At 45.4% G+C, this 24,600-nt stretch overlaps 1 protein-coding gene across 2 annotated transcripts; it reads right to left on the bottom strand.

Moving 5' to 3' along the window:
• Positions 1-1,651: 1,651 nt before the first annotated feature.
• OPRK1 (opioid receptor kappa 1) lies at positions 1,652-22,563 on the bottom strand. 2 transcript variants are annotated; one of them, XM_028163165.2, is made up of 4 exons: positions 22,307-22,563; positions 6,978-7,330; positions 3,200-3,210; positions 1,652-2,217 (listed from the first exon to the last, which is right to left on the bottom strand). In XM_028163165.2, exons 1-4 carry the CDS (start codon positions 22,561-22,563, stop codon positions 1,702-1,704), a joined length of 1,137 nt encoding a protein of 378 aa, XP_028018966.2. In that variant the 3' UTR covers positions 1,652-1,701. The 2 variants fall into 2 exon arrangements, with proteins under 2 accessions (XP_028018966.2, XP_007168673.2); XM_007168611.2 differs by lacking the exon at positions 3,200-3,210 and having other exon boundaries at positions 1,652-2,234.
• Between the last annotated feature and the right edge of the window lie 2,037 nt (positions 22,564-24,600).

Genomic DNA, 24,600 nt, shown 5'->3' with positions numbered 1-24,600 from the left:
CCCCCCTGCCTTCACTCAGCTGTGCTAGGTGCCATGAAAACCTGCGAAGTAGGCAGACATCGTCCCAGTAAAATTCTGAAACCACGTACGAACTCTTCCATGCAAGGTATGTTTCCAAAAGGAGAGAGTACACACACAAGGGAGAAAGTACTCGGTGAACAGAACTTATCGATGTAGTGATGTCGGTAGCTATATAGTCTATACATTCGATTTTCCTATAAATTCCACAGGATGCTGCCCTAATAACATACAGGCTTAAAGAAGAGATGGGTGTTATTTCTAAATTAGCCCTTTCTTCTGCCCAGGCAAATTGCAGAAAAAGCCATTACCTTGAAACCATACGTTTCAGGGGAAAGAAAGAGGAATTTATATGTCATCTGGAAGTTTTCGCAAAATTACCCTAAATGTGCTGCCCGTTGGCATTATCCTCAGCAGGTGTGCTCCTCGTGCCACACGGTGCTAGGTGTGCCCAAGCACCGCGAGCGACATGATGTCCTCATTCAGCCCACAATTAGGATCCATTTTACTTCTCGCTGAAAGCCACAAAATAGTACCTCAAGATTTACATGAGCAAGACGTCCTCCTTCCATGAATAGAGAGAATCTGATAACGGCGATATATTCATAAAGAGATGCTGCTTATAAGCTAGATTCTGCCAAGGCTACAACCTGGGAGCGAGTTAAATATTTCCTGATTCATTAACACATGAGTTCTGGGCTCAGAACACCCATTACAGGGCTAACGGGCGCTCAGGGAGTCATGGCGCCGTGACTGATTCCCAGACAGAAGCTTCTGCAGCAGCAAAATATCTCGGCATCAACCCTGAACGACTTGGGATCTCATCAGCGTGCCCTCGGGAAACCACTTGGCGGGGAGGCAAGCCCATTCCTTATTTGTACGTACACTATTATTTACAGATGAAACTATATGTAAAGTTGGTGGTATTTAAACCACTTTGTGTCTCTTGACATCGGGACATGCTTTATCATGAGGTTATTTATCTGAATAGCATGCTACAAACAAACAAACCATAGTTTTCAAGAGGTTAGACGACAACCACCTTTTGCAGGTTTAAATGACTTTGTAAACATCAGGACAATTTTCTACTACACGTGAACAGCAGACACCCCGGGTGTGGGTGTCTTAAGCCGAACTCCTCACCACGCAGCCGCAGGAGATGTGTGTCCACACGGCGTTAAGCGAGCTGGGCACGGGCCCTGGACACGGTTTTCCTTCTTAATGAGGTTGCTGCAGTCAGTGTTAAGTGTCTGGATTGGATGCCCGCTAAGCTCTGAAACCACTTTATTTTTCTTTTCTTTTTTCCTAAACAGAACTTTTGACAGCACGTTGCATAGGAAGGTCACAGCAGATGGGTCCTGAACTAAATCTAGGCAACCAGAAGGAAAAGGCTCGTTTCTTTGTCCCTCAAAGGAACTGGGAGTCAGCCTCGCTTCCCCTCCCTGGACAGGGGCTGCATCTGCTCGCTCAGACCTCCTGCGCTCTGTCCCCACAGCCTTGATGTCTCCACTGACCTGGGTCGCTAACGCAGGCTGCATCTCACCACCTCGGACCATGAGATTTCTAAAAGTTTGTTAAAACTGCTGCCCTTCCATCTCAGACTGCAGTAGAAATCTGAGTTAAACCTAGATCGTTGAACTCCTCTCTACCTGGAGAACTACAGGAAGACATCTCCACGACTAGTCATACTGGTTTATTTACCCCATCAGCATCCCTCAGGTGAGCGGGATCCTGAACGGTGTTTCTGACTCTGTCAGTGTTCTGGCGCTCCATCCTCATCTTAATTGGAAAGCAGAAGTCCCTGAAACAGCGCTTGAAGTTTTCATCGAGAAAGGCATAGAGAATGGGGTTCAGGCTGCTGTTGGTGTAGCCTAAGGCGATACAGAAGTAATAGCTGGAGAGCGCGGCCGTGCTGTAGGAGCTGCTCCCCAGAGCCTCCACAAGGATGAAAATGTGGATGGGGGTCCAGCAGATGATGAAGACCGCCACCACCACCAGGACAAGCCTGGTGATGCGACGGAGGTTGCGGTCTTTCTCTCGGGAGCCGGAAAGAAGCCGGACGCTTTTTAAGCGCAGGATCATGAGGGTGTAGCAGACGATGATGATGAGGACAGGGATCACAAAGGCAAAGACGAAGACACAGATCTTCATGAAGAGGTCCCACCAGGAGTAGTCGTCGTCCGGGAACTGCAAGGAGCACTCGACGACATCCATGTCTGGAGGAGGTGACAAAGCAAAACCACAAAAGCAACAACAATCGTTAGCGCCGTGGCTGCCAAGGGTTTTAAATATGTGAGTTTTAATGCCTTCGGTTGCAAAGGTCCAATTATGGTGAGACGCTGTTACCTGAAGCAGATCACCAGTTAGGAATGAATGCCATGCATATTAACCATGCTATCTTTGCACATAGAACAAATAAGCCAGAGGGTCACCATTCACTGCTAACAAACACAATGCTACAGAATAAATACGATTAGCCAGCGATACGAATTATCTCGTTGTGGAATGGTTTGACGCAGATGATTTTGACAAGGATGATTTTCAGAAGAGCTAATTGTTCATTTATAGCATGAGTACTTATTTGCATTTCCATACATTAACAATTCTCCCAGATCAAAGGCTCTGACAATAAAAGCTAGTATCTATTTGTAATAGATGATTAAATATTTCAAATCTAGCCATTCAATTTAACAAAAGCCAACTTGTCCGAAAAACATTAAGTGGTTTACAAGAAATCACTATGTGGGTCGATAAAAATTTAAACAAAATTTGTCTAAATATGACCCAGCTGTTGTGATTTAATGGAACCGATGGTGGTCATTGTGGCTGAGAGCATTGTTAAAACATGAGTAAACTTTTGAAGAAGAAAGAGAAGGAGGAGGACGAAAAGGAGGAGAAGAAAATAGAAGGGGGGGGGGAGGGAAAGGAGGAAGAGAATCACCGTCATCGTCATCATCAAGGAAATTCATAAATCAGACACATTTTTTACTTTTGCCAACATTGACTATGTAACAGGTAAAACGACTATGTTTATAGGATTACTTAGAAAATGGCTTTATTTGCTCTGCTTCTCTTTGCTGGACAGTATTCTCTTTGGAGTGACCATAATATTAGAAAGAGCAGAGACCCAGGATGAGAACATTTTATAATACAGAACTTTCACTGGGGACCCGCTCACCACTCCCAGGCTCCCTTTTCCCCAAGCATCAGCCACTGAGCACAGAGCAGGCTAAACTCTCTTTGTCCTGATTCTTCTTTACAGGTAAAGGAATCATGAACAATACTAAGTTATAATTTTTAGAATGAAAATATTTTCTTCTGACACTGGAAAATCCGCTTCAAAAACAGTATAAGAATATTTTTCAAATAGTGAAACGGCTCTATTAGTAGTGTTTTCTAAAACATCTTCATGTGCCCTTAATCATATATCCCTTAGTAAAACAAAATCTTAGAATTTCGATTAGACATACTTTAAAACACAAAGAGTATAATCATTTTGGCCAATTAAGAGAGATGACTATCTTAGAGTCATTTTCTATCAACTAAATACCATATCAAACCTTTCAATAGTAAATGAAAGCTCCCAGAATAACTTGTAATTTTTGATTCCCTAAAAAAGCCATTGTCCAAAGTACCATTACTAGGAAGACTCCAAGAAACAAACAAGCATCTCTCTTATTTTTTGCTTTAGTGTTTATGGAAATAAGACCACTAGACAGAAACCAGACAGAAGCTCTTCTATAATAATGTGTTGTCTTTCCTAACATTTTTCTCTCCATCCAGAATGTAAACTACCTTAGGGTAGGTACCCAATCCACCTTGAATAATATTCAGTCCCTGCCACATAGGGAGGCAGGAATATATGGTGTTTGAGGAGAATAATTTGCTAAATAAACAAATTAATACCACAAGGAAACCCTTGAAAATATGGACTCAGTACAGTAGTTTTTACGGAAGAGTAACCTGTTAAGATAAGCAAGGCAACGTAAGGGCTGATGTTTATAATTTGGAGACATCTTTTAACTCTGAGGATCAACTTCCTCTTGCATGTAGTAGGAGCTCAAAAAACGTTAAATGAATGGGTGAAATAATCAACTACAAGACTTTTACAAGACTTTGGAAAACATCCAGTGATAGAGTTGTAAATATCCTCAGGAATGTCCATGAAGCTGAACTTATACCTACAAGGGGAAAGGAGAGTACTGAGGCAACCACCAAGGAAATCCAAGTCCAAGCATCCATTTTTATTAAATGTTTGACTTCAGGAAAAAGAGTGCATCTTTATCTTTAAAGACATATATAGGCTGAAAGTGAAGGGACAGAAAAAGATATTCAGTGAAAATGGAAACCAAAAGAGAGCAGGAGTAGCTAGCTATACTTACATCAGACAAAACAGACTTTGAGTTAAAAGCTGTCACAAGAGGCGATTTTATATAATGATAAAAGGGTCAATTCATCAAGAGGATAAACAATTGTAAATATATATGCACCCAACATTTGAGCACCTAAATATATAAAGTATATATAAACAGAACTGAAGGGAGGCATAGACAGCAATACAATAATAGTAGGGGACTACAATATCCCACTTTCAACAACGGGTAGATTATCCACATAGAAAATCAGTAAAGAAATGGCAGACTTGAAAACATTAAAAATAAAATGAACTCAACAGATATACACAAAACATTTCACTCGAGAGCAGCAGAACAGGGGCTTCCCTGGTGGCGCAGTGGTTAAGAATTCACCTGCCAGTGCAGGGGACACGGGTTCGAGCCCTGGTCTGGGAAGATCCCACATGTCGCAGAGCAACTAAGCCCGTGTGCCACAACTGCTGAGCCCGCGAGCCACAACTACTGAGCCAGTGCGCCTAGAGCCCGTGCTTCACAACAAGAGAAGCCACCGCGATGAGAAGCCCACGCACCACAACGAAGAGTAGCCCCCGCTTGCCGCAACTAGAGAAAGCCTGCATGCAGCAATGAAGACCCAACGCAGCCAAAAAAAAAAAAAAAAATGCCAATGCCAATCAGCTTTGATACAGTGTGTGGAGATCACCTAAAGTTCTCTTCTTGGTCACCCAGGGGTCTTGACATGCAGTGTGAAGCACGCTCCAAATTGAGCACGCTAGCCGGTCTGGAGACAATCTTTCATCACATAAACAAAGCACGCTCCACAAAGTAAAAGACACACGGAAAGGATGGAGCCCTCCTACAAGACTAATCTTCTCTCATTTCTTCCTCTATTAGCTTTGCCGCACAGACTAATCTTCTGCTGACACTGGGGGATCTTTTCTTGCATTGCATCTGCACTCGTCCATCTCCAGCACCTCCTTCCTGGAAAACCCACATCTATCTTCATTTCCTTTCAAAAACCAAACTGAAATCCATTTCTTCTAGAATGTCATTTTCTGACAATGATTACAGGAGTAGTGGTTACGTCGACAAGTATAACATAACTGTTCACAAGTATAACTGTAAAAATCAATTCTTTGTTTGCCCTGGGAAAAAAATCATCCATCTTCTTTTGTTATTTAGCCCATTGTTCTCACCCTCACAGTACATACGCGGCATCTCCTCTTGAACCTAAGTTATTACGCACCAACCCCTAGGGCTCAGAAGAGTTTCCTGAAATTTTATTTCATGTGTTGTGTGTATGAAGAAACAAAATCCTGTGTGTAATTAATCATATTTTAAAGTGCTTCTCTGGTAAAGTTTGGCTTTTCTTAAAATGTACCAAGTATTATAGCTTAACACTTGCAGTGCTTATGCTGTAAACTCATTTTGTAGTTTAAGAGGAAAAAGATTATGCTTCATTTAAAAATGTGTACTATGCAGGATAAGCTATGATTTTAGCACCTGCCTTTTCACTGCGACCTGGAAAGTCCCTACTTATCTGTACTCACAGGTGTCCTGAACCTCCAAAATAAACTGGAGCATTTAGACAACGGCTAAAGCAATAAATAGCATTTATAAAGTCTGAAGTGATTGTTCTGCTCCCCTACCCCCAATGAATTTCTACTAAGACCAAAGATATTTTCACAGCTTTATCTTCTACAAGTAAAGCTAAGCTCCTAGAGCAGTAGTTCTCACCTTGGCTACAGGTCAGAGTCACCTGGGGAGATCTTAAAAATCTTGACACACCAACTATGCCTCAGGTCAATTAAACCGGACCCTCCAGAGTGGGACCAGGCGGCAGTATTTTCTAACGTACCCAGGTGATTCCAACACACGTCCCAGGGTCAGAACCACTGTCCTAGAAATACAGGGAAAACATCAGATGTCCTGTTTGCATGGGGTAAAAAGTAACAAGTCCAAAATCTGATGGTTTTGCTTCTCTGTACTACCATCCATCTGTGAACCTAATTTTGAATGGGCTACACCCAAATGAAGCTGCCAGGATAGTGGCCTGGAGGTTAACCCCTAAGGAAAAAGAGTAAATAGCCAGCATGACTCTAATGACTTAGGGTGCTTTTTAGGGAGAAAGGAGAGGAGCAAGGAGGTGTATCTTAGAATCGCCAGGACGCAACAAATTGTATTTTAAAATTCCACACGACTATGGTTCCTTATTTCATCCCCACCCCTCCAGATTCCAATAAGCACTTTCTGAATAGCGGATAGCTTGGGTGTCTGTGTTCCCGTCATGCCATTATCCCATCCTGTGTGTAGATGTGGAAAGGAACACAAAACTGTTTTATTTCTCATCTTCCGTGAATTTAGCATTATATTTCAATTGGCATTTGTCTTTTCTTCTAGATATGTGTCCTACTCACTCCAAATTAAGAGTTTGTGTAATTAGAAGTTACATTCTAAAAAGTGAAATGATTTAACCGAATCACTTTGCTGAACACCTGAAACTGACACAACGTTGTAAATCAACTCTACTTCAATAAAAAATTATTTCTCTTACGAACAATGATAAAATAAACATTTTTTTAATGAAATTTAAAAAGCTGCCCTTACCTTCCCTGACTTTGGTTCCTCCAAGGACTATGGCAGAGATGCCAACAGACGAAGACAGGATCCAAATACAGATGTTGATGATCTTTGCCTTCAGGGGCGTGCGGAAGTCGAGAGCCTTGACCGGGTGGCACACCGCGATGTATCGGTCCACGCTCATCATGGTCAAGGTGAAGATGCTGGTGAACATGTTGTAGTAGTCGATGGAGATGACGATCTTGCACAGCACATCCCCAAAGGGCCAGGAGTTCATCAGATAGACCGTGCTCTGGAAGGGCATGGTCGTGGTAACCAAAGCATCTGCCAAAGCCAGGTTAAATATATAGATGTTGGTTGCTGTCTTCATCTTTGTGTACCTAAAAGGCAAGAAACAAGATTATTTCTCTCCATTGTCACGTCATACCCATGATGTAAATGTGCTGCTGGGTTATTGAATGTTTTTCATTCACTTATTCTTTACGTATTTATCATCTAATGTGTAAAAGGACTGTTCTAGACATTAGGGGTAGTAGAAAAATGGGCAAACATTTCTGACTTTATTTAGCTTTTATTCTAGTGCTTTGTTCCAAAATCTATTTAATTTTAAAAGGGTAAAGAAACGAGTACAGACAGACAGATGAACATACATATAGATCTTTTCAACAGACTTGCGTGTGATACAGCTCTTTATTTTGTGACTGACAATTCATTTTAATCCTACCCAGGACTGCTTGGCTTTGTTCATTTTTTAATGCTTTATTGTTTTTCACTGTGTAAAACAAAGATAAAACCTACCCAACTTTTCCTCGAGGAAGGTTTACCCAACTTTACTTTGAGAAATCACTCTTTGTAATTATGTCTTTTAAAATGGTTTTTAGTTTTAAATACATTCAATTTCAATGACTACAACACAACTAAGTGTTGATTTTTATCTACCAGTGTCCCACTAGCTTTTCATTTTAAATGCATTATGTAAAAAAAGCAGGCTGAGTTCTTCCCTTATTCACAGTATAACATAAAACATAATCTGGTATGGTAGGTGAGAAAGAAATCTGTTTTCCTTTACTTTCATCTTGAGAGATTTATAAAACACACAATGTGTTTCATTTTCCAATTGAGGGAACAGAAAATTTCAAAATAGGTCAGAAATATTGCCTTTAAGCCCAAATTATTTCTTTCAGTTTTAACATGAAGCTTAGAACAATTCCATTTTCTACTAAAACTGAATTAAGAAGATTGTTTTACTTAGAGAATGCTTCCTTAGAGAGCTACAGGGCATGAAAGGTACCAAACTACATCAGCGGGTTTTCTGAGGCCAAATGCTAAAATATGTTGGGAAAATCCATATATTAATGACTTTCTACACACCTCACATTTGTGAACCTAATCACAATTAATTCAGCCATGTCCCGTGTACCTACACAGAGCCAGACTTCAATGTTAGGGCCTTGACTTTAATTAAAGGTTCTTTGTAAGGAGCCAGTTATGGAAAACTACTTCTACTTTGGCTATAAAGTCAATATCAGTGGTATTTATTGATCCCTGTGTGCTGTTCAATACATAAACTTCCACATGACACTTCTGTGACAGGTGGTGACAGAACAGCCTTGTCTCCCCTTTTGCAGGCACTGCAGTCTGAAGTCAGACAGTCCTGAGTCTGAACTCAGTGTACGACTTTTCTGAGTTTCAGGCCCCATGAAACAAGGACAATAAAACCGAACTGACAGGACACGAGATAAAGGCAGGAGACAACCTGACTCAAAATACCCGACACACAGGATCACACTGCACTCAGGGTCCCACCCCAGCACCAGTCTCCTTGCCTGTTTCCTCTTCCTGCCCGTGCTTGGATGAAGGCATTGTGAACACTTGTACCCAAGTCAGTATCTCTTGGCCTCCGTTTTGATGCTCTGTTAACTAAACAGTGCTTTAATCTGGAGAGCGAGGAGTTTATTCTAAAATATGTTTTGCTTTTACATTTTTTACTCAAATATTATTAAATGGCCCATAAGTTTTAGAAAGTGATTGAATGTATATGCCCAAGACTCTGAGCACAGGCTTTTAAAGGCACAGATAACTAAGCAAGTGCATTTCCTGAGACGGAGCCAAATGTTTCTTTTTTTTTTAAACCATTTTTTAAATTGAAGTATAGTTAATTTACAATATTGTCTTAGTTTCAGGTGTACAGCAAAGTGATTCAGTTACACCTATATATCAATACACATATATATGTATTCTTTTTCAGATTCTTTGCCATTATAGGTTATTACAAAATATTGAGTATAGTTCTCTGTGCTATACAGTAGGTCCTTGTTGATTACCTATTTTATATACAGTAGTGTGTATCTGTTAATCCCAAACTCCTAATTTATCCCTCCTCCCACTTCCCCTTTGGTAACCATACGTTTGTTTTCTCTGTCTGTGACTCTATTTCTGTTCTGTAAATAAGTTTGTTTATATCATTTTTTTAGATTCCACATATAAGTGATATCATATGATATATGTCTTTCTCTTTCTGACTTACTCTGCTTAGTATGATAATCTCTAGGTCCATCCGTGTTGCTGTAAATGGCGTTATTTCATTTTTTTTAACATCTTTATTGGAGTATAATTGCTTTACAATGGTGCGTTAGTTTCTGCTGTATCGCAAAGTAAATCAGCTATACGTATACATATATCCCCATATCCCCTCCCTCTTGCGTCTCCCTCCCACCCTCCCTATCCCACCCCTCTAGGTGGTCACAAAGCACAGAGCTGATCTCCCCGTGCTATGCGGCTGCTTCCCACTAGCTATCTATTTTACATTTGGTAGTGTATATATGTCCATGCCACTCTCTCACTTTGGCATTATTTCATTTTTTTTATGGCTGGGTAAATTCCATTGTATATATACACCACATCCTCTTTATCCATTCATCTGTCAATGGACACTTAGGTTGCTTCCATGTCCTGGTTATTGTAAATAGCGTTGCTATGAACATTAGGGTGAATGTATCTTTTCAAATTAGAGTTTTCTCTGGATATATGTCCAGGAGTGGGATTGCTGGGTCATATGGTAGTTCTATTTTTAGTTTTTTAAGGAAACTCCATACTGTTCTCCATAGTGGCTGCACCAATTTACATTCCCACCAATGGTGTAGGAGGGTAGAGTCAAATGTTTCTAATGAATAAATGCTAACTGTTCAAATATCGTCTTCTTAAAAATATGGTTTTATGTTTGAAAAATGCATCTAACAAGCCAGGCTCCTATTCTATCAATCCCTGACACTAGCAAAGACTTGAGTTGGCAACAGCTTTGACTTCTGCTCTCGTGTTTTGTGACCTGATATTCTCCTCTGTCTTTACGAAGTTAGACTGATGTTCTCTGCCTCATACATTTAGGTGGACCTGGGTTCTAATCCTTAGTTTTCCCTCCAACTGACAGACTTTGGAGAGATCACTGAAAACCCTGAGCTTCCATTTCCCAACTATAGAATAGGAAACATAACACTTATCTCATGGAGTGCCTGAGACAACTAAGGGAAAGCACCTGATTTGGAGACTAGGTGTAATTTACTTCATGTTTCCAACTCCTGTCCCCTGCTCTTGTGTGGGTGGAAGCCACCAGTTACCACAGGAAGCAGAGGGGAACATAGTTTCTAGTTAACACCCCTGGTTGTATTTACCCATTTCAGCTTGAATATCAAAGATAATAGTAAAAATGAAGCTTGGGACCTTAACTGCTAGAAGACCATGAATGGAATGATACATGAGTTACAATAAAACAGAATATGCATCTTTTAAGTAGCAATAAAATGCTGAATAATAACTTGCTCTGAGCTTTTCAACAATATTTTTAATAATTAGATGTGTGAAACTGCTTCAGGCTTGAACTTATAAAGAGTTCAAATCCTGTCATCAGATCTCAGAAAAAGAGAGATGACTAGCTACAACAGAGATGTCTACAAATTACACAGATTGTAATTATACCAATTGTAGCAAAAGTCCATGCTCCCCGAGAAACAAGCTCTGCCCAGATCCTTCATGCTGGAGCTACCGCTGTTACCACCCCAAGGGCTACAGGCATCTGCCAGAGACGTAGAGAGATGCCTGCACCCTCCTCCTGTACCCCCTGCATCCACCAACATCCAACGTCACAGCACTGAGGTGGATCGCGTTAATGACAATAATGGTAATAACCATTTACTTCAAAACACTCCGTGTCAGACTCTGCTGTACATTCCACGTGCTTTATCCCACGTAGTCCTCACGGTGACTCTGTGTGGTGGGTACCAGCATTCCTACTCTAGAAATGAGGCCACTGAGAATCGCTGGAGTTCTGTACTTTTCTCAAAGTAATATGGTTATAAAAGGGACTGCAGGAATTCAAACCCAGGGGTTTGACTTCATCCCTGCATTTTTACATCTCTCCAGCACTTGATAATTTACAAAGCCCCGAACTTTGACTTCCATGTATCCTATTTGATTCTCACAACAACTGCCCTTCGAGTTGCCCAGGAGATTTAGGTCTTTTCTCTAATATCGCTGAAGAAAGTAGACTCATGTGAGTAAAGCGATTTTTCCAGTGTCAGCAGAGGCAGGGACTCAGTGGGAGGATGTGGAGGAGGCAGCAGGGCACGGCCCCTCCTCCAGGGTTCTGGAAGACACATGCTTCCAAGCCTACAACACTGAAAGGGAGAACTAAACAGGTATAATTAAAAGTAGCAGACTATGGGCTCACCGCATAGCTATTGACAGTCTTTTATGCGCTACACTGGACTGCATCCAGTGGCCACGGGATTAAAAGACCCCACCCCCAAAGACAGTCTGGTTGAGCCCCCCTGGATATTGTTTGCATTGAACCAAAGCAAAATAGCAGTGAGTTCTTTCAGTCACTGTGTGTCTGCTGGTGAAAACAAACAAGTAAGCTTTCTCACTGCGATCAGATAGGAAGTTATTCTCTGTTCCATCCACACCGCTTTCTAAGAAGTTGCAAGTATTTCAAGTAAAATGGCCCCATGTGAGTGGGAATTCTTGGCTTGTGTGCAGCAGCTGGAGGTGGGCTGGCGGCGCGTGGCCGCACTGTTCAGCGTCCAGGCCCCAGGAGCACATGGCATTAAAAGAGCAAACTCTGCGGGCTGTCCCCGCTGAACTTGTCAATGTTGCAAGCCTGCAAACGACGGTGGGAGGTGGAGAGCCGGCCAGGAAGAGGGCTCAGCAGGGAGACCAGGGCGCCAGCTGTGAGGACATCATCGCGGGGCAACGTCACGGATGGTGTCCCCGCGAGCGGACAGCGCTCCCCATCGCACGCTGACTCAAGACCTTCCTAGCGTGGTTCTCTTCACAGGGACTTGGGGGTGGCGTGGCTTCTGAATTGGCAGCCGTACACGCTCGTGTGACAGCGAGGGGAACAAAGTTACCTGCAGGGCTCTTGGGAACCAGCGTCATCAGGTGGAGATTCTGGGACAGCGTGGCACTTGCACGAGAGAAGTGAGGCGACGGCAGGAGGAGCGTTGACCCTGTGACCCCGCAGCCGAACCTGCTGGGCGCAGACAATGCAGGTGGAGACAGCACTCTTGGATCATTACCGTCCCTTGCTACTGGGGTGCACTGCCCCAGTGTTTCTCTTTTAATTTAAATGAAGCTTCTTTAATCAGGAGCTGCTTTTTAGCTTCGGGGCAGCATAATAAAGCCATAATCTTGACGGCTAATCACCATACATCTTTAAACACAGAGGCGGTTCAGTTCTGCGGATTCCGGTTACTTGCGGCTCTTACCCGCCCTGGTCCGCCAGCCTGACATCCTCTCCCCCTCTTCAGTCACGCTCCTGTGCCTTCCCCAGACTCATCTTGTCATCATCTCCGCACGTCTCAATGCCTGCCCCATGCACAGCAATACGCTGGGCACTGAGCCCACTGAACAAGAAGTTTATACAGACCCTGCCCCCAGGGTCTTTCAAACGAATCGAGCCAAAGTCATGATGTGAACTAGAGAAGTAGACAGCGGGGAAGTTCGCTGTGTAGTGAAGAGATCAGGACACATTTCACGGAAGGCAGAACCTGGATAGGCTCGTGCACTTTGAGAAGGATTTGGACACGGAGGTTTGCTGGCTGGAGTCTCATTCAGGGCCATGGGTCCTGCTGGGGGTGATGGGAGGCTGCTTGGGATGGGAAAAGGGGGGGTCAGGCCACAGAGAACCTTGAACACCAGGAAGAAAAACCATTTTAAGTATTGCCTGAGGACTCACGTGACAGGCACTGTTTTAGGAACTTTATGTCATCTGGCAATAATGTCACGATGATTACCTTACCCAGTGCCTCAAATTACTCAGCACAGGACCTGGTACCTGATAACCACGCAGTGGACGCCAGCCCTCCTGGCCATCATCCTGCTGCCGCCCCTCTTATTATGTTGTTGGTGTTACCGTTCATCACCTACCGCAGTCCTAGTAACTGTACTGCAATCCTGCAAGATACAGCAGCCCCACTTCTTCTGAAGAGGAAGCAGCCTTAGAGATGATTCTCAGTGCTTCTCGGAATCCATCCCTAATACGTAAAGGAATTCAGGACCATAGTCCAAAGATTCTTAAGGAGTCAGAAATTTTATCAGAGGACTAATGGGATTCTGTGAATTCTGCTACTTCTAGCAGCTAAAGGTTGAAAAACATGCTGATAAGTGTAGTTTAGTGTGAATCATGAGGGCAGAAAACATGTGACGTGATGAAACGGGGCCTGGTCCAGGGAATGCAAATATAAAATATTAGCATTTTACCCCTCGATGGACAAATGCCGTCAGCACGTCATGGTGTTTCAGGTTTTCCATAAGCAATACCCATTTTTTTTCAGGTGAGGAAACTCAGTGAAGAAGTAAGTGATTTCCTCAAATTTGAGAGACAGTGGGAAGTAAAATCTGAGCCTTCTGAGTAGTCATCAAACTACTGCTCCAACATAATGAAAAAACAAACACCCTACTGGTCATTTTTTTGAAGAGACTCCTTTAATACAGCAAATAGCTAACGGCCAATAGAAAGCTCCTGAACAAACACTGGTCTGGTGAAAAAAACGAGTGTGATCGAAGGCTCCCGCCCCACGGGAACCTGGCCACTACCCCACAAGCCTGGAGCTGCACCAGGAGTCCGAAGGCTCCAAACACCAAACTCAGGAGAAGGACAGTTCTACAGCACCTGGGAAGATGCAACCCTTTTTAACCAGCGGTGGGAGAACAGCACAGTGAGAGATGGGTTTCAGCACTCTTTTCCCTGCATGATTTATTCATACTCCTGGGCATGCTTTCCAGACACACAGCATTCTAGATTTTACATTTAAAATAACCAGACATGATGGCTGTACTGATGTGAATTCTCAGGAGAGCTTATTTGAAAACATAGTAAGTTTGCTTCATTAAATTCTCCAGATATTTCCAGTTCACCTCAATGAAATGAATTTGCTATACATCCTTTTAGATTACTTACTACTGAAATTATGGTTCTTTACTCAAGGGCAGTAGCTTATTAATTTTTTTTTTTTTTAAAGAAGGGAAATTCAGCCATTGTTTCTCCAGTGATCTGACTTTGAAATTGCCTCAATCTATAGTATTTTAAAGGAGTCATATTCACATAGGTATCAGGTCCCTGATACTCTCCTACATGCAAAAAGCAAGAGCTTTCATGAGAACAGAGGAGTGGGCCGTGTCTCCCAGTCCTGACCCTTGTGACTGCAGGTACCAGGCTGGTAGTGATGGACTGCCAGAAGGGCGGACAGGCATCTCACCGGGTCCTGGCAGGTGGTCCTTGCAGGGTAGCAGGAGAAGGGGAGGAAGGCGCATGCAGAAGTAATGCTTTCACTGCAATAGCCAGGGCCCCAGAAGCTACTCATTCTCCCTGCAGTCACGGCCCTGAGACCCAGAAGAAATGTTCTAGTGCGTTCGGTGGTGCACGCTGGGTGAGTGTTTATCACGCCCAACCACACCTGGTAGAAAACTACAAATCTCAAATGACTGACATGTTGCTTCCTAGTGTACAACTAGCTGCATACCTAGAAGTACACAGAATTCTTAAGTTATTCTTCCGTTTTTATACAGAAAACTGACCTAGCTAAGGTGGACCACAGGGTGCCACAGACAGGTGACACGGTTACCCTCCTGCCCTCTCTTTCACGGGAAGGAAGTGCCCCTACAGTAGGTGGAAAGCAACACAGCGAAGCAGAGGCAGTTTAGAGTTGCCTTGTGAAGTTAAAAGAGTTAATACTCAACAGAACCTTGGAAAATCGCTCCTATTGCTACAGCCGATCGTTAAAGCCTCGTAACTCCAGCCATTCTTAGTCTGAAGGCTGCCCTGCTCAACTCCAGACCAGTTCCTTTGGGGTATCTCAATTCATCACGTTTTATGTTTTTCTCATTTTTCATTTAATTTCTGACTTGCTTGGCCAGTGAAGTGGGTTAAAAAAAAAAAAACCAAGACATAAGCCTTTTATAATATTAGCCTCACTCCTAAAACCTATTCTTCTTACGTTAGTTTTCCTTATCTAAGACAAAAGCCAGCATCCCCTCCAAAGAAAGAAAGAAAGAAACAAAAAACCATTGGCTGATTTTCTGTTAAGGAATAAATGAATGTTATTCTGAAACTATCTTTTGTTAACACGGTATCTTGTTAAGCCTGTAAAACTTGCACCACTGAAACCATGTTAAGCCAAATCTTAGAAAGGGAACCGTCCTGCGGGCATAGAATTTTAGGGTTTCAGCTGAGCACAGAGCACCCCGTCACCCTCCCACCCTCAACCCCCAACCCCCGGCAGCGACAACTGAGTGTGTCCACAGGTTAATCTGGAGTAAAGGAGGCGTCTACTGCCCAGTTCTCCCAAAGACACTGCTGGCTGCCCCAGACACACAGCTAGAGACACTGTAAATGGAGAGGTGCTACCTTCTCCCAGTGAGAAGTCAGTCCCTCCTGAAACTAACTCTAAGACAGGCACTGGGAAAAACTGTAAAGGCAACACGATCCAAAAGGGATGTTGAAGACTACAATTTTGCCCAAGTCTGTTAAAGCTTAAGAGCTCTATACCTGATCACCACCTTGGTTTTTTTTTTTTTCTTTCTTTCCTTTTCTTTTTTCCTGTTTTGTTTTCTTTCTTTCTTTCTTTCTTTCTTTTTAAGCAGCCGTTTAGTCTCTGCTCTCTGAAACAGCTCCGTGAGGATCTGGACTTCTGTGATCAGATGTCCCACAGCAAAGAAAATAATTCCATTTAGCTAATCCATATAAACAGTTGCAGTGAAGCCAATTCTCTCTCTCTTTTTTTTAATTTTATTGCATTTTTATTTATTTATTTTATTTATTTATTTTTATATTTATTTTTGGCTGTGTTGGGTCTTCGTTTCTGTGCGAGGGCTTTCGCTAGTTGCGGCAAGCGGGGGCCACTCTTCATCGCGGTGCACGGGCCTCTCACTATCGCGGCCTCTCTTGTTGCGGAGCACAGGCTCCAGACGCGCAGGCTCAGTAGTTGTGGCTCACGGGCCTAGTTGCTCCACGGCATGTGGGATCTTCCCAGACCAGGGCTCGAACCCATGTCCCCTGCATCGGCAGGCAGATTCTCAACCACTGCGCCACCAGGGAAGCCCCAATTCTCTCTTTTAAGAGCTTGTCAAACAGTAAAATTACTTCCAGAAATTCATGATAGGCTCTTCCGAAAATAATTTCTGAAGTTATTTTACTATGCTTGCTTTAATGGAAATGTTGGGTGTTGATTCAAAGAGAGGATTCAGGATAAATTACAACATATTTTTTTAACCCAAAGCCTAAGGTAAGACTGCTTGCTGTTGGACAGCCGCACACCTCTGCCTTCCCTCCCACACCTCCCGAGGTGTCACTTGGTGACACTGTCTAAGGTCGGCTCCCGTGACATTTGAGAGAAGCTGGGACACGTTGCACACACACCTGCAGTGATTACAGCAACACTTGCAGCAGGAGGACTGGGTCACCTGGCATGGAGAAGAGGCAGGCAGTGTAGCAGACACTGTGACTGGCTCACCCCATCCCCCCTCCCATCCTTCCCCAAATTGGTTACGCCACACAGTTTTGGCGGGACGGGCATAAGCTCACGCATGGGGTCCCCACTGACTCGGAGGTGGCCTGAGTGAGTCAGATGGTCTCAGCAGAGTGGAGCATGGGACTTCCGTCATGCCTGGGGAAGAAACACCCTGCCCCCAAATTTGTGAGCCAGAGAACAGGTACCTTCGTGAGGAACAACTTCCAGGCCCAGCAAGCTTGGGTGGGTTAGCTGCCTTTGGAGAAGAAATCTGAGTTCAGAAAATGGAACAATTTCCAGAGTATTTTTGTGGTTCTGGTTTTTTCTAAGCCCCTTACAAAGTGACTTCTTTTGGCAAATTCCAACACTGCCCAAGCTGAATTATAGGGAAGCCAGAGTCTTCTACTCCGAGGGCAAAGTCAGCAGAACGCTGATCCCTAGAGGTCTTTATTATGGTAGCAAAGTATTAATGAAAACTAATGAGAAAAGGAAAAGGCAAACCTTAAGACCAAGGACCAAATAATTTTCCGATTTCTGTTATTTTTTTCCTAATAATTTTTCCTTGTTTATCCCTACACTCAATTTAAAAAGAAACATACCTTTGTAAGAGTAAAGCTTTTCTTTAAATTAAACAAAAGAAAAAATATATATACGTAACTTCATAAAGACTGAAGCTAGAAGAGTGTTTTCTTAAAGAGAACAGAAAATGGATAAGCGGTGTTTAGAGCTGAATTGTGTCCCTCCAATTCATATGTTCAAGTTCTACCCGCCCAGTACTTCAGAATGTGACTGTATTTGAAAGTAGGGTCTTTAAAGAGGTGAAATGAGGCAAAATTAAGGTAAAATGGGGTCATTAGAGTGGGCTCTAATCCAACATGACTGGTGTCCTTATAAGAAGAGGACATTAGGACACAGAGAGTAGGGATGTCGTCCACACAGACAACCATGTGAGGACACAGGGAGAAGGCAGCTGTCTGCAAGCCAAGGAGAGAGGCCTCAGGAGAAACCAAACCTGCCAACACCTTGATCTTGAACTTCCAGCTTCTAGAACTGTGAGAAAACACATTTTTGTTGTTTAAGCCACCTGGTCTGTGGTACTTTGTTACGGCAGCCCTAGCAAACTAATACAGGCAGATGTCTAGAAATCTGAGCTACCTGTGAGATAATCACACAGAGCCATCCAGAAGGAAGGAGGCCAGCTGAGTCTGCAGCTGGGGATGAATAAGTGGGAGAGATACACAGACTTAGGACCGGTCAGAATTTCCCTGACAGTTACGGCCACAAGAATGGACGACACCACTGAGAGTGATGTCAGTTTGACAAGCCAACTTGGCCAGGCTACAGTCTCTGAATACTCAGTCACTTACCAAGCTGCTGCTGTGAAGGTGTTTTGTAGATGTGGTTAAAGTCCATAATCAGTTGACCTTAAGCAAAGAAGATGACCCTAGATGATCTGGTGGGCCTGGTCCAATCAGTTGAAAGGCCTTAAATACAGGGCTGCAGCTTCCCTGAGAAAGAAGAGATTCTGCCTGGGGAGGGTAGCCTGCCTCGCCTGACGCCTGCGCTCGGGGCTGCAGACCTGCCTAGCCAGCCCCACGATCACGTACGCCAATTCCTTGGAATGAACCCTCAACACACACATCCCCTACTGGTTCTGCTCCTCTGGTTGAATCCGGACTAATACGGAGGGTGTGCAAAGTGAGGACAAAGAGAGCTGAGAAGGCTCTGGAAAAGAGGAGCATTTAGGGAACATCAGGGAAGAGGGGGCTGTGATGGAGGCTGAAACCCAGCGGATGCGGAAGGAAGTCAAGGAGAAGGTGAGACTGGTCCAGCATGCTAAATGCCCATGGGAGTCAAGGGACATCCAGGCCGAAACGAGCATCCGGACTGTGGGAGCTTCAGCTCCGGGAGAGGAGTGTCACACCATGGGCACCCCCAAGGTGCTGGTAGGACTAAGGACATGAATCAAGGTCTGAGGTAAGAACTTCCTACGCCAGGACCACAAACCCCAAAGCCTGGAGAGGGAGGCTGGAGTGCTTAAATTGTAAGGTTTTCAAAGTGAAAGGTTAAAGTACCCTAACATTAGGTAATTATAGCAGTTGCTACACATTAAATGATGAAAATCCTTGAAATGCTAGATTATCTTCAGAAGATACTGGACAGGGCTTCCCTGGTGGCGCAGTGGTTGGGAGTCTGCCTGCCAATGCAGGGGACACGGGTTCGAGCCCTGGTCTGGGAAGATCCCACATGCCGCGGAGCGGCTGGGCCCGTGAGCCATGATTACTGAGCCTGCGCGTCTGGAGCCTGTGCTCCGCGACAAGAGAGGCCGCGACAGTGAGAGGCCCGCGCACCGCGATGAAGAGTGGTCCCCACTTGCCGCAACTGGAGAGAGCCCTCGCACAGAAACGAAGACCCAACACAGCCAAAAATAAATTAATTAATTAAAAAAAACAAAAAACAAACAAAAAAAAAAAACCCTCTACTTGTAAACTGCCTTCACTGATTAAGTCCCCTTTAAAAAAAAAAAAAAAAAAAAAAAGAAGATACTGGACAGCATTCCAGGTGTTCAGGGTGGGAAAAGCTATGTGTAAGGCAGATCTAAAAACATTCAAAGCTTTTTCCACAACCCTCACTTTCTCCCCAGGTCTGAGCTGGCCATCCCAGACCTGCACCTGCCCTGCCATCCAAGCGTCCAAATTCCATCTCCAGAGTGACTTCCTAGAGAACTCAACCAGGACTCTTTTGCATGTACAATATTTTAAAATAACGTCCTTCTTGACACGGGGAGGGGGAAGGGTAAGCTGAGACAAAGTGAGAGAGTGGCACTGACCTATATACACTACCAAATGTAAAATAGATAGCTAGTGCGAAGCAGCCGCATAGCACGGGGAGATCAGCTCGGTGCTTTGTGACCACCTAGAGGAGTGGGATAGGGAGGGTAGGAGGGAGACGTAAGGGGGAGGGGATATGGGGATGTAGGTATACGTATAGCTGATTCACTTTGTTATACAGCAGAAGCTAACACAACATTGTAAAGCAATTATACTCCAATAAAGACGTTAAGAAAAATAATGTCCCTCTCAAAAGTGATCCCCCATCTTTTCAAGTGATGCTGGTCAGCCCTCGACGTCAATCACAGAAGCTGCACTTGAATTCCACACTCTGGTTCTGTTCTGATTTCTGATGAGCAAACCACCGCCTGCTGCAAACCATCTTCAGCCCTTTTTTCTCCTGAGCAAAATAAACCCAAGTCCATCAAGTTTCCTTCTGAGGTTTCATTTTTCAATTCTTTGACCCTGTATCAGCTTGAACAAAATGCTCCGTAATGCTCTCAGCCATAGGTTTAAGCCAACTATTGTTTCAGTAGGTTGGCTTTCCAGGATGAGAATAGAACTCTTCCGTCTTCATTTACTATCAAGTGGGGTGGGAGGATGGATGATGTTATGTGAACTCTCTAACTCCTATTGTATTTTTAGCTGAATTTATCCCTTTCACACAAATCTTAATCTTGGATATCTTTGGAATAGATATATTCAATTTATAATTATACTTTTTTATATTTATCATTAAAAATCCTAGTCAATCTACAATGATTCTTTCTGACATGTCTAATGCTCCCCGTGGAGTTCCCTTTGCATATATTTTAAGATTCTTTATTCTTTTTAATCCTAGACTGCAGGGCTATATAAAAAGTTGTAGAGCCACTAAGAAGCCCTTCTCAACCTCAAAGCTTCAAGTTCTCATTCAAGTGACAATAAGATGTATCTGTTTCACTCAAGCACTGAAATATGATAGGAGAAGGAACAGAGTGGGTTTGTTCTTAGCACCCTCTTTTTCTGTAACAATGTTTTATTATAAGACAATGGCCGCTGTAGCAAAGATCTTCTAAAAAATTTAATTATAGTCTAGAATACAGCTGTCTTTTCTTTTCCTTTGGTCACTATAATCTTCCCTCTAATGGAGAGCAGCCCTAAAATTACTAATGACTTAGGAAAACAATGTGCTTTTAAAATATTCCTCCTTCTGTATCTTGTACTAATCACTGATAGAAGTCCTGTAAAATGCAATAAGCAATTATGAAAAGCAAGGTTACCAAGCTAGAGACGCTAATTGTAGGTGAAAAGAGCTTTATAATATGTATTCGGAAGCTTAAATGATGGTTTTCAGTTCCAGAGCACAGATGAGGATAAAAGACCCGACATTTCCAATAAAGAGAGAGAGAGAGAGAGAGAGGGAGGTAGGGAGGGAGGGAGAGAGAGAGAGAGGCGGAGAGAAAGGGGTGTTTGAAAGATTCATGCTACTGCAGATACTGTTCTTAAAGTTCATAATAAAGAGAAATTAGTTCTTCACCCTTTCAATGTCCCTAAACAGCGTGACTTGCAGCCTTCCTTTATTTCACAGGAACTTCTCAAAGGAATCTCAGCTTCGTAGTCACTCTCAAAGGTGCAACTGCAGAGCATTAAGTCTGCCAGAAACGGAAACTTCTCAAAGAGCATCCAGACAATGTTAGGATTTTTTTTTCCTCTTGTTTCTTTTGTTGCAAGAGGCCAAAAGAGAAATCACTTCACTTACCAGAAAATTAGCATATACGCGGATATTTGGATATTTATTACTGGAAGTTGACGTCAATGTATCCACAAAAGAACAATAAAATCAAACCTTCAGTTCTCACCGTGGGAGATAAAAAGCAAAACAATTTTTGGAAACCTCCAGCAGCTGTACTTTAACAGATAAATATTAGGTGGCTTATGTACAAAAGTCACTGGTATTCTAAACAAATAAGATGGCATATCAGTACTAAAAAGGCTCGTGTATGGATACCAGCAACCCTGAATAGTATGCTGGCTTTGCTTCATAAACCATACCACCAGTCTGACGAGCCACAGGAAATTCTGAATTATCTCCAGTGCATTAGATGGGCATGAATTTTATCTAAAGAAACATTTGCAAAGGGCAAAACGAAGTGCTCCAAACGGGCGCAGGCAACGAGGCAAGAGGCCAGGCAGATGGACCAGTTTGGTTCCCACGAGACACTGGCTTTGCCCCTTGCAGGGACACCCCCTGCACTCTCCCTGTCCGTAGGGTTTTCAGTAGGGGTCTGGGGGGCAGGGAGGGTCACTCCTAAATCCTCAAGACACCTCCGGCTGCTCGGATTCGCCCTCTGCGAACCTCGAAGTCCCGCACCAAAAACTCTCCCAGGAAATCTCACTTCTAGGAGGCCACGCTCTGAGACTTTGCGGAGCCCGACGGAACGGGGTCCCCGTTACCGGGCGGGCGTCCCTCCGCGCGTCCTGGTGGCCGGCCCGACCTTCCCTCCCTGCTGCGGCCACTGCGGCGCCCGGACCCCGCGCTCACCGGACGATGACGAACATGACCAGCGAGTTGCCCACCAGGCCCACGACGAACACCACGGAATAGACCGCCGTGATGATGACCGGGATGACCGGCGAGATGTGCTCGAGCTCCGGCGGCGCGTCCTCGGCGCCCGCGCTGCTGTTGCGGTCCGGCTCGGCCCAGCCCGGGACCCGGCCGCTGCCGTTGGGGGGCAGGCAGGTGCTCGGGGCGCAGGTGGAGCCCGGCTCGCCGCGGAAGATCTGGACCGGCGGGTCCATGTCGGGCGGCTGCAGCTGCGGGGCGAGGACAGGCGACACCTGCGGGCTGCGGGGGCGAGAGAACCGGCTGGGCCCCGGAGGCAAACTTTGGCCGCGCCCGAGCCAGCGCGCGAGGCCGGCGGCGCCGAGGGCCCAGGGCCCGCTGATGCCCGCCCCGGGGGACGGGCCTCTGGCTGCCGCCCGCGCCGGCAGACGCGCCGCGGGTGCCAGGAGGGGCGGAGAGCACGCCCGCCTTTCCCCCGGTTCCCGAAATCCGCGCCCCTTGGAACCGTCCCCGGACTGCGGCCCGGAGCCCCCAGGGACACGAGATCCCAGGAGCACCGTCCTCGCTCCCAAGCACGGCGCCTCGAACGCCCGGAGCTCACCTCTGGGCCCGGAGACGCGCGGGGCGATGCAGTGATGCCGGCCCGCGCGGGTCCTCGCGTCCCCGGGTCCGCTCGGCCCTCGGGTCGCCGCGCTCACGCAGCCCCGCGCTCCGGCCGCGGACGCCTCCCCCCCGAGCGCGTCCCCGCCGCTCCGCGCGCGGCTCCCACGAGCGGAGGCGGCTGAGCCCCCGGGACGCCGCGAGGACGCGCGGGCGCCAGGGACCCCGCCCCGGCCGGCCGGCCCGCCCACCTGGGCCCGCGGCGCCTCCGGGCCCGCGCGCAGCCTCGCTCCGACGGCCCCCGCCGCCCCGCCGCCTGACCGCCGCCTGACCTGAGCCGCCGGGCGTCGGGAAGGGCGCGCCGGTCCAGCACGAGTCCGCCGCTGGGGAACTCGCCGTGTGTCTAGAGCTGCTGCCGGCCCAGCTCTCAGGACACGTCTGCCTTCAGGTGAGGGGGAAATCGTAATTCTATTTGAGTGGCCCGTCCAAATACAGTAGCGAAATTATCCAGTTGGAATAAGACCAAATCACAACATTTAAATGACTGAATATACAGAAATAGAATATTCCGTCCCTTTCAGTCTCCTCTGTCGGAGACCACGCACAGAATGCACCTTAAGGCAGCACCTGTGTTTCGTGGTGCTACCTGCGGAAAAGCAAGACCCCCGCCTTACCCAGGCCTCGGTGTAGGTGCAGGTAGGTGACCGTGTCTCTTTCTCCCGCGTTAATTAATCTCTGCAGCCCTCACGGTCCCTCACTACGGCACCTTTTCTCTAAAACCTCCGAGGGCCTGAGCCCCGCAAGGAAATTCGATCAGCCTTCTTCCTTCGGGTAATTCTGCCAGTGCCAGGATCAGGTGCTGCTGGTGAAAGAAGCCCTCAGCACAGCGACCAAAAGGGAGAAAAGCCGAGGTCAGCTGGAGGAAGGGAGCAGGACCCAGCCACTGAGATGAGGTCCTCAAGGGGCCTGGGGAGGTTGCCCTTTCCCAGTTGGGTATTGGAGGCAAGATGCCTGAGTTTCCTGAGTGGTCTCCTGTCTAAGACTGACTGACTTTTTGAGACAAACACGGGCCCTCCCTTGCTTCCCACAGATCACATCAGTGCCCACACCTGGGCACCATCATGGCCCATACAGTCATTCCATCCGCTGGCTGATAGCAGAAGGGAACCCCTACCTCTTCCAAGACACTGTGACCCCCAAAGAGGGACGTGCCCACCAGCGTCTTACCCCAGCCTGGAAATGTGCGGCTCTTCTGAGAAGCGTGATATGAGTCCAGCAGCATCCCTTCAACCCTGGTGCCCTAGGAGTCTTGAAAGTAAGTTTTGATAAATCTTATATTTCTTTTAAGTCTGACTGCAAATTTTCATTAGAAGATGACATCTGCCTTCACAAAACATCGGAATGCTGTGACCTCCATGGGTCTGAGGGTCCCTGTCTGTCAGGAAGATGGCAGACAAATGTCGAATCTTCTGCAGATGTCTGGGGGCTCACTTCCTGACGGTGGGATCCCAGGCTGCCACCACAGCAGCCCAGCAAGACGTTTGTTTGAAGTTCACAAAAACTGAGCAGTATCCAAGTCAGAAAGAAAGTCGAAATAATACATTAAAGGAAAATAACTGAGAAGGGCATGATTATCTATCTATCAACCTACTACCTATCTGTCTATTTATCTG

Source organism: Balaenoptera acutorostrata, chromosome 17, assembly GCF_949987535.1.
Source record: "Balaenoptera acutorostrata chromosome 17, mBalAcu1.1, whole genome shotgun sequence".
NCBI lineage: Eukaryota > Metazoa > Chordata > Mammalia > Artiodactyla > Balaenopteridae > Balaenoptera > Balaenoptera acutorostrata.
The sequence above is the reverse complement of the archived record's forward strand: the minus strand, read 5'-3'. Positions and strand labels throughout refer to the sequence as shown.

What these genes read in the sequence shown, in the direction of transcription:
- OPRK1 (XM_007168611.2), bottom strand. Translation starts at nt 22,563, where the DNA reads ATGGACCCGCCGGTCCAGATCTTCCGCGGCGAGCCGGGCTCCACCTGC. An exon ending in GTCATGTTCGTCATCGTCCG is followed by an intron (nt 7,331 to 22,306) that starts GTGAGCGCGGGG and finishes CTTGCCTTTTAG; the next exon opens with GTACACAAAGATGAAGACAG. An exon ending in AGGAACCAAAGTCAGGGAAG is followed by an intron (nt 2,235 to 6,977) that starts GTAAGGGCAGCT and finishes CACCTCCTCCAG; the next exon opens with ACATGGATGTCGTCGAGTGC.